This window comes from Mesitornis unicolor, unplaced genomic scaffold (assembly GCF_000695765.1).
Source record: "Mesitornis unicolor isolate BGI_N332 unplaced genomic scaffold, ASM69576v1 scaffold35081, whole genome shotgun sequence".
Taxonomy (NCBI): Eukaryota; Metazoa; Chordata; class Aves; order Mesitornithiformes; family Mesitornithidae; genus Mesitornis; species Mesitornis unicolor.
The window spans coordinates 9,074-18,969 of record NW_010162380.1 but is presented as its reverse complement, the minus strand read 5'-3'; the positions used below and the strand labels follow the sequence as shown (position 1 = coordinate 18,969).

The 9,896-nt window shown below is 45.7% G+C and overlaps 1 protein-coding gene across 1 annotated transcript; it reads left to right on the top strand.

Moving 5' to 3' along the window:
* Positions 1-326: 326 nt before the first annotated feature.
* LOC104547785 (cytochrome c oxidase assembly factor 1 homolog) lies at positions 327-8,741 on the top strand. The gene is made up of 5 exons (XM_010193604.1): positions 327-351; positions 600-701; positions 4,029-4,180; positions 6,197-6,273; positions 8,645-8,741. The coding sequence occupies exons 2-5, from the start codon at positions 608-610 to the stop codon at positions 8,739-8,741; spliced, it is 420 nt and encodes a 139-aa protein (XP_010191906.1). The 5' UTR covers positions 327-351; positions 600-607.
* The last annotated feature ends 1,155 nt before the right edge of the window (positions 8,742-9,896 follow it).

Below are 9,896 nucleotides of genomic sequence, written 5' to 3'. Positions count from 1 at the left end.
TGACTCATTAAAAGGGCAAGCTTGGACTGGAGGGGGTGCAGGAAGGAAGAAAAATAGCTTGCAAGAGCCTTCCTGTTTATCCACAGCTTGGGAAGAAAAACAACACAACAGAATACACACACCCCTGGCTCCATTATCTTTGCTGGCGCAGTGCTGGCTTGGAGCTGTCCCTCGCCACTCCAGGCCAAATCCAGCCCTGCCGTGAGCGTGTTTACTTTAGAGGAGTTTACTCGAGAGAGAAATCCAGCCCCCGGAGCCTGAATGCCCGCAGTGTGTGAGCGAGCGCACAGGCACCGGGAGCCCCCGTGACAATGCACCACAGCGCTGGCCCCTGGCCACACCGGGGAGGTCATTTTCTTCTCGGCAATTAGCAAAGTAGTGGCATCACTAAAAGAAGTTGAATAAACACATTCAACCCGGCTGGGTCCCCGGTTTGCTCTGTTCTCACCACCCTTCTGGGCACACAGTGGGGCCCCAGCGAGCAAGAACCCGAGGCCTGTGCACTGCACTTTCATTCAGGCCTGGTTGGAAAGAGGGTGGGGGAATAACCCTTTAGCTTTCTTCTTTTACAACAAATGTCTTCCCTTTTTATTTTCAGGGAGGAAAAATGCCAGCTTCTCTAAGAAAACTGCAGCAAATGGCTGTTTTCATGGGACTGTTCAGTGGCGGAGGATGCATCGTGATGTATAATCTTATGCAAAGTAAGTACTGTTAGCAACCTTATTTCTCCTCTGCCCCTTTTATTTGCCTTTGTGTAGTGAGGAAAATAGCAGCATGCAAGATGTGAAAAGCAGATGAAGTTAAGGGAAGTGTGGCTGAACCTCTGAGTTCTGCCTTTGTGGACTCTGCTTTTTTCAGCCCCAGGGCTGCCGATCTGCCCAGCACTGCTGCACACATTTCCAGAGGTAGCTATCAGGAGATTGTCTGGTTTCTGGGAGGTTTCCTGAGGGTGAGGGTGAAGTGAAAGCTTAGGGAGTAACACAGGTTTCATTTCTTACTGAGATTTTACAAATGGGCAGGAAAAGAGTACCATCTGTGAGAAGGTATTAAAGTCTGGCAGTTTTATCTGTAAATCTCTCTGTGGTGCTGGCCCTTAAACACAACATACCTGAAGAGCTAAGACATCATTAGTTTCTCCTGAACAGATTAGAACACTCAGCATTGAGAAGACCAGGACAAGGAGAGAAAAGCTAGACAGGTAATGTTGTTGTTTATAGACAGCTCTAGTTGCTATGTGTCTTTGGCCAATAATCCAAATTATTAGTCCAAAATATAGATTTATTTTTTTTTCTAAAATTGCTTTTAGATATTTAGCAGCAGAGCAGAAACAGGCTTTGCCTCTCTTTTGCAGGGTGCTATAGGCCTCTTGACCCTGTGCCTCTCCCCCACTGGTTCTATCAAATGATACTGCTTTTCACCTACCCTTATATCAGAGGATGCTGCCAGAAAAGTGTAGCCAAGCCTGTTCCTCAAGGCCTTAGATAAGCTCTGAAACCTCCCTTTCATTTTACACATATTAATAACAAATCAGACAAGGCTGGAAAGCAGGCTTTAATTTTAGGCAGCTCGTGCCCTCAAGCTCTGGTGTACATGACAGATGTAGGATCCTCTTACACTTTAATATATTGAATCTGGCTTTAACATTAGCATTTTTAAATTTCAGCTTCAGCACTGTTATCTAGAAATCTCTGGGGAGAAAAAAATTGTCCTCCCCCCACCCCGTGCTATGCAGGAAGTCAAAGGGATTGTTCCCCAGATTGCTTTGCTGTACAATCACTTGGTGCAGCGTGATGGCTACATCTTACACTGGTGCAATATCGGTGGCCACCAAGTATCACAGAATCACAGAACATTAGGGATTGGAAGGGACCTCAAAAGATCATCTAGTCCAATCCCCCTGCCGGAGCACGAACACCTAGATGAGGTTGCACAGGAAGGCGTCCAGGCGGGTTTTGAATGTCTCCAGAGAAGGAGACTCCACAACCTCTCTGGGCAGCCTGGTCCAGTGCTCTGTCACCCTCACTGAGAAGAAGTTTCTTCTCAAATTTAAGTGGAACCTCCTGTGTTCCAGCTTGTGCCCATTACCCCTTGTCCTATCATTGTTTGTCACCGAGAAGAGCCTGGCTCCATCCTCGTGACACTCACCCTTTAAATATTTATAAACATGAATGAGGTCTCCCCTCAGTCTCCTCTTCTGCAAACTAAAGAGACCCAGCTCCCTCAGCCGCTCCTCATAAGGGAGATCCTCCACTCCCTTGATCATCTTTGTAGCCCTACACTGGAGTAGCTGTAACTAAGCAAGTAACTTGGTGACGAGCCAACCAGGCTGTTGAGAGGACACTTTCTGTTGCAGAGCGTGTCCTTCTGTAACCTCCAACAGACAGGGGAGCCACACTGGGACCCTTTTTGCCTTGCCCATACCCAGGATTATCCCAGTTCCTTCTGCTATCCCAGTGCACAGAACTGGCCCATACTGGGATCTGTGAGGAGCACATGGCTTCAGTAGTGGTGGGAGCAGGAGGGGTGCTTCCTTCAGGCTGAAGAGAGGTTTGTATGCACATGGTCACGATAAAAGCTTGTATAAACACTCAGGTAATCCTATTTGCACTCACTCTTCACCTCCACACCCTCCTCACATCTTCCCAGCCAACCCCCAGCATCCTTTCAGCTCTCCTACTGAAAACCTGCAGACAAACGGATTAGTCGGGCATTTTATGTCCAATACTTGAGATGCTAACAAGGAACAGCTAAGAAGGAGCATCAGAAAACTCAAACACATTTCCCCTCCAGCCCGCACAACACACTTTTAACATGGTCTGGGTGGGTGCTTTCGATGATCTGTAGACACTAAAGGGCTGGTGTGCTGCAACCCCTTTTGCTGGAGCTCCTTAGAATGGCCCAGGGAGGACTAGCACAGGCTGCAGCTTAGCAAAGCTGTTTCTATGCCAACTGGATGCTGACTGCTCCAGGGATGCCTCTAATTGAGGAGAGGGAGCAGCTCCAAGAGTAATACTGACAGGCAAGAGAGCAGGCAGCAAACCTTACACCTTGTTTTAAACTCATTGGAAGGGTTGCAAGACCCTTCCTTGCAAGACATTGCAAGAGCAAAGTTGCCAGAGTAGAATTTTTACACATGTACACTCGTAGCTTAACTCTGCCCTTCTTGGGGTCAAGAGAGTGAAGTCAGGCTGGCGTGAACTGCATCTAGAAATCTCAGCAGGCAAGCCTTACGACTGTTTATAAGCAAATCTTTGCCTCTGTAAGAGGGTCGGCACATTTCCAGCCTCACAGCTCTGCATTGTGCAGTGGTCACCAATGGGCAGCATTTCCCAGCTATCCATAGTAACCAGACATTGACAGATAGCAATTTAGCACAATTGTGCTCCATGTGCCGGCACTGCGGCATCCAGTCTGCTGTGCCATTGTGGTTGCTTGACTATTTACTCTAATGGTGCTGTTTTGTGCCTCCCCTTGAACGCATCCATCAGTAGAGCTGCAGCTTCATGGCTGCCACTTGAAAAACTATGTCAAGACCACAGCAAGATTTTCAAAGCAGTAGCAGTTCCTGTCTCACACCGACGTCTGTGAAACATTCTCCATTCTTAAAGTGTTTTCTGTACCTCCTTTAAAAAAAAAATTGAATTACATTCAGAACATTTTCAGATACTCATCCTTACGCTTTTTTTCCCTCTTTTTTCTTTTAATTTCTCCTTTCAGATGATGCATAAGTGTATGAAAAGCAGGGAGAAACAGCCATAAGCTGAACTGTGTATCAGTATGGCACAGGCTATATTCAGAGCCCTCTTCACTTAAGTGAGCGGAATAACGTCACAGCTCAGCACTCCTTCTCTGATGCAAGGGTGTGTTTTCTCCCTTAGCCAGATTTCTTCTAATTAATAGTTTCAGAGTGGTTTTCATGGAGCATGTGGTAGTCTGGAGGAAATGTCCTTTTTTTAGTTATATTTTGATTTTAAGTAGACAGTCTCTCAATACTGTGTTTCTCTCACCACCGTGTTTCTCTCACCTAGAGAGTTTTGCAAGGACCCAGTATTATCAGCAGGCTTTGGAACAACTGAACAGCAATCCTAATGCCCTGGAAGCCCTGGGCGCCCCTCCTCTTAAAGTTCACAACATCCGACTGACGGATGGGAGTAACCGTGTGGACACAGAGAGAGCACAGGTAACGCTGGGGAGGTGGTGTCATAGGGTGGCTTAACAAGGCATTAGCTGACAAGAGACCAGATGGGGGATTTTCAGCAGGTCATGAGTGACTTGAGGACACTGGAAGGCAGTAGAGTAGGATGCCACTTGATTCAGAAGAGGGATGGAGAGCAATTCAGAGAAGAATTTCCAGAGCATAAATCTATGCAGTAATATGAGGGAGCAGAAACAGAAAGAGCATCATAGAATCACAGAATGGATTTGCCTGGAAGGGACCTTAAAGATCATCCAGTCCAACCCCCTTGCCATGGGTGTGGACACCTCCCACTAGACCAGGCTGCTCATTTTGTGCTATATGGGCACATCACAGAATGCCAAGGGACCTCCCAAGCCAGTTGATGCCCCTCCAGCTACTGTAAGCCAGCAAAATCATTTTCAGAAACACCAAGATCCATCTTTAAACTAGCAGCTGCCTCCCTCTCCCCCCACCGGATGCTCATTTTTAAAAGCTGCGTTCAGAACAGAGGTTTATAGCTACTCACGAGCTATGCTGTGGTACAGCACAAATGGTGTGGTTTTTAAAGAGCTCATAAGTCTGTGCCACAGAAGACGGCTGCGCGGCACGAGGCCGAGAGCGTGGGTTACGTAGTGACTGCAGAATGCAGCACTGGGTGCTGAAGCATTGCACAATGATGCCTTGTGTCAGCCCAGGGCTGGGCCGAGTCAAACCTTGCAGACACAAGTCCACTTCCACTCCAGGCTGTCACCTGAAAAGGACTTTCCATCAGTGTTTTTTGCCCCTTAATCCAGGGCTGTCTGCCCTTACCTTGTTTTGCAAAAATGCAAAATGTCCCTAGCAACCTCTCCAGGTCCCTCACTGGGGGATGTCATCACATTTGAATAATTTTGTTCCTCCTGGTGACTGATTTTGAGTCCTGGGGACCAAGCAAGGGCACTAAGGAATGGGGCAGATGGTACAGTGAATGAGAGGGGCTTTCAGGGCAAGAAAAACCAACCTTTCACCAACTCGCATAAATTCTACTTTCCATCTCACTCCAGCCAGGCTTCCCCTGCATGATACCCTGGGCTAAAGTGTTTCCTGGGTTTTAGATTCTACCAGGGAGGATATCTAAGGCCAAAATGTATAAAAAAAACCACACAACCTCTTATTCCGATGGAAAAGAAGAAGAGAACCTGTCCCACTGATGTTTTCTGATGTCAGTGTTTAAGAATGCTGGTCGCTCGGGTGACTCAGGGTGAAGTCAAACCCTGCCTTCTGCCGACCTCACCCAAGGCACAAACCACCAACTTTCTTCTCCACTTTTTCATGCTCCTAAGCATTCATGTTCTCATGAAATAAACTGGCCAATCATCATTAATGATTATATCATAGGTCAGTGTACTGACTCGGCAACATTCCCAGCTCCTGAGCCTGCTGGAGAACCCCTGGCATTTTCTCTTTGTGATTGCAATACCACCAGCAAACACTACACCTGAAATCTATTTCTTTTATTCAGACATGAGACTGAGCACAATTAGCCATGGTCACTGCTGCAGCTCCTAGCTTTGTTTGTTAAACAACTGAGTGGGAGAATTTGTGACACTGAGAAAAATAATTTAACATCTCATTCCCTTAATGCGTGTTAAAGGGACTGATCTATAGACATCTCAACCTCTAGGCTTGTTATGGTTATGGGAAGCTCTAACACAGTGCAGATCACCTCTGAATCCCCACACATTCTGGTAAGGAAAGGTGTTTGCTCATAAATATTTTGGAGAGTGAGTGGTTTTCCCTGGGGGTTGCAGCTGTAACACATTACATTCTTTCAGCAGAGAGAGATTAATGTATGGTAGAACAGATGTACCTGTATAGCCATGCACACATTAGCCATTAGAAAAGCTTAGTGAAACTCTGAAATACATTTGAAAAATAATTAGAGTTTAAGTTAAAAAGAAGGTGTTACATCTTTGAAGGGGTAAATGTCCATTTCATAACAGTCTTCACTGAATCTTTAATATACTTTTACGTTTGCAGATAAAGTTACCAGTATCTGGAACAAAATCAGCAGGGTACCTCCACATTAACTCAGAGATGGACCACTCCCGTCAATGGTGCGTACTGGGGGAGGTGCTGGGAGAAATGCATAGACACAGGGAGAGAGGTGGTACGAGGAAAGAGTGGAGCAGGATATTTGCTTCAGTCATCCGTGTTGCTGAAGTCATGCACACAAAGGAAGCGGAAATTCACGTCTGAAGGTCTTGTGTAAGGTTATTACTGTCATTAAGACAAAAATGTAAATTAGTTGAGAAATATATTGAATTCATCTCTATGAATACAAACAGAAGAGCAACAATGAGCCATTCATTTGTGTGAAACGTGTTCTGCAAACTATAGCTCAGTATACATACAAATACTGTGAGCCAAAGTAACGTACTGTCCTCTCCCACCCCACTTCCCCAGAGAGGTGCAGGGAAATTACACATTACATTGGACCTCATTTAGGTGAGCTAAAAATCGTGCAGGATTTTTTTTCAAGCTATCCAACAAATACAGTCCTTACAGTTAAAATAAGTGCTGTAATAGATACATCACAGTAGAAGGATGCTCTGACTCCACATCAGATAGTAGTGTCTTTACATTTTGGTAGTGCTGAAGCCTGAAAACCTCCCTTCTCAAGGGTAAACTGATTTCTAGAACTCAGCAAAGAATTGCAACATGAGTTCAAAGTCCATCTTTGGACATTGAGGAAGTTTTGGGTTTTTTTGCAGAACAGGAAATTTTATTGGACACACACCTCTTCACAGATTCTTGTTCTTGGAATTTCTTAGGCACTTCTGTTCGCTCTATTTAGAAACCCAAAGATACAACATTTTTACTTAACTGTCACCAGCCATGTGGTAATGTTTTCTGTTTGTAATTAGATGAGCATGACTTACTGGATTTCTCTTCCAAATAACAATGGGAAGTAAGGTGTAAAATGATGGGAAAAAGGCACTGGGCGGGGAACTTGAGAGACTCAAGGCCAGGCCTGGCCTCCTCCCTAGCAACCAGAGATACCCCCTGAGATCCCCAGCCACCTTTCTTGCACACCTGTTCTACCCTGAGCTACGACCTCCTCACTCCTCCATATCCCTCCTCACAGATGGAGGGAAATAAGTTTCCCTCCATTTCACTGAGTTACTATGAGGATAACTGAAGATTGCAAGACATTAAACTACAGCAGTAATTGAAGTGCATACATATCTCTCTGAGTTCTGTTTTAAAAACAAACTCTCCATGCACTTCTGCAAGCTTAACAGTTAAAAAAAAGCTGTGAGTCTGCATGTGAGCATTCCCAGTGAAGACTGTGGAGGCAACCAGACCGATACAGTTAAATGGCACCAGGAGGTGAGTGGTCTGTGCAAGAGTAGTTAAGGCTCCTGAGACACTGAAATGCTTCTGACTATGAGTGCACTGTCTGTCCATGGTAGTTTATTTATTTATGTGGTTATTTAAAAAAGAGGATAACTGAAAAAAGGAAAATTTAGAGTGCGTGAGCTGGTTTGGACCTGAAGGGTGAAGAGGCATTCACTCGCGTGCAGTCAACACAGAGATGAGGAGGGTGCCTGGAGGCAAGGGTGACCAAAGCACTAGGCTTGCAAAATGACACTTACCTGCCCCGAGGCGAGTGGAGGGAAGGGCTGAGACCCCAGCCCACGCTGAGGGGAGCGAGCAGTTGGTCCTTCAAGCCCTGTTATAGAAGGAGCAGGGGGCTGAGTGAAGAGCCCTGCCACAGACCCATTGCACAGAGGTGCCACAGCCCAAGTACCCAACAGTATGTACTTGGCACCGACTCCAGCAAAAGCAGGGCGAGTACCAGGAGCTTTTGAAAAAAATCCTGTCTTTGTACCCTGAAATAATAGTCCTTCCCAGCTGGAAAAGCAGCATGAGCAGTCTCACAGAAGTGAGTTGGGAGCAGAGCTTAGAGGAAGGAAAAGGCTCCCCTCTCAGCCTCCAACAAACGCCTTCTCCTTTGAGTAACCAGTGTTGTACCCTGTCAGGATTTCAGCAGTCACATTGAGCGATCACACAGTGTTCAAACTCCTCCAAGCCAGGATAATTCCTTAGCAACACAGTCTGGCGCCAAGGCTGGAGAGGAGAGGAGAGGAGCAAGGAATGCACCCGCAGGATGGAGAGGAAGAAAGGCACCGGGCTGGGGGAGGAATGTCCTGTCTAAAAATAGCTGGCAGGATTTTATTTGAGTTGCAACAAATAGGAACATGCATCCCAGACCTTTAAATCTGGGCTGTGCCGCACTGTTAGGGAAAACAGCTTTCCGAAGGTGGCACTTGCAAACCAAGCTTTAAAATGCTTGAGAGAATTTTTAAAAGCATTGAATGTGTGGAATGATTTGTTTCTCTGTGCCAGCTGTTTCTGCACTGACTTTACTACTGTATTAAAAGTGGTTAAAACAAGTTAAAAATCTCTTTTGGTTTGTGTCAGCTGGTGTCTTCAGGATGTCACCTTGAAACTGCGAGACGGTCAGAATATCCCCATCTACCACTCCCTGGTGCAAAGCATTGGTGTGCAAGAAGGCTAAAAACACCAGGCAGCTGCTTCGTCACCTCCCATTGAGCTGAAGGAGCCATTAATCGCATCCTGCTGTGTCCGCGAATGTACACAGTTGCCACAAGTGACAATTTCACTTAAGTGGGTGCTCTCAAGACAGTTTTCTCTCCAAGATTGACCTCATCATTGTCATAATTGTAGTTTCTTTCGTTGGTTTATTCATGTGTTCAGCAGAAGCCTAAAATAAATATCTTGCAAAAGACTTGCTGTTCCAAAGAAGTCATGCATTATGGCTTGTGTGTGCTGGTATTATGAATTTGTAATAAATAAGCAAACTGCCAGAAAACTGAGCTTTTCTACAACAGCAGACCAAAATCAGGACAGTTGGGCTGTGTTGTCATGGCTAGAAGACTAAATCAGCTTCTGAAAGCTATTCTCTTGCTGCTTTGGTTTCCCCTGCTTTCTCAACAAGGTGTTACCTAAAGCAGGAGGGATGAAGCAACCAAGCTGAAGCTCAGCAGCAGCCCCCTCCACTCCCAATGAATAAGTCACTTACAGAGGTAGATTTGTACCTCACACTTATCATTAAAAAGTTCATGAGATAGCCAAGGCCACTCACTGTAACTTGTGAATTACAGGAAGAGACTCACTACTTGCGCTGCTCATTCTGAAGGTTACTCAGAAGCAGCCACTGCTTCACAACCAGCACTGCCCAACATGAGCTCAGGGAGGAAGAGATTCAGGAGGTGCAAAACAGGTAGAACACTGCCACAGTTCACTCTGACTACATCAAGAGTTTATGATTGTGCCCTGGTTCTGTCTATCAGGTGGAGAATTGCGTGTCACCAGAAGCAAGTTCAGGAACAACCAAAAAATCCAACCAAACCAACCAACCCACACTATTTCCACCCCCCCACCCCAAAAGAGCATCCAAACAATTGCACAAGCTGAGACAGTGAAGAGACACAAGTAACTCCTGCCTTCATACCTTGAAGTAATATGAGATCCATTAAGAACATCCAGAAGTAAGAGTATTTAGGATTTATTTCAACAATTATTTATTTAATCAAGCTGCAGCTAGGGAAAACCCAGAGCTTAGACCACTGCATTCCCCCCACACTCCCCAACATCTTTACATCCAAATTTGAGACCTAGAAATCCACCAAAGGCACAGGCAATGCAAATC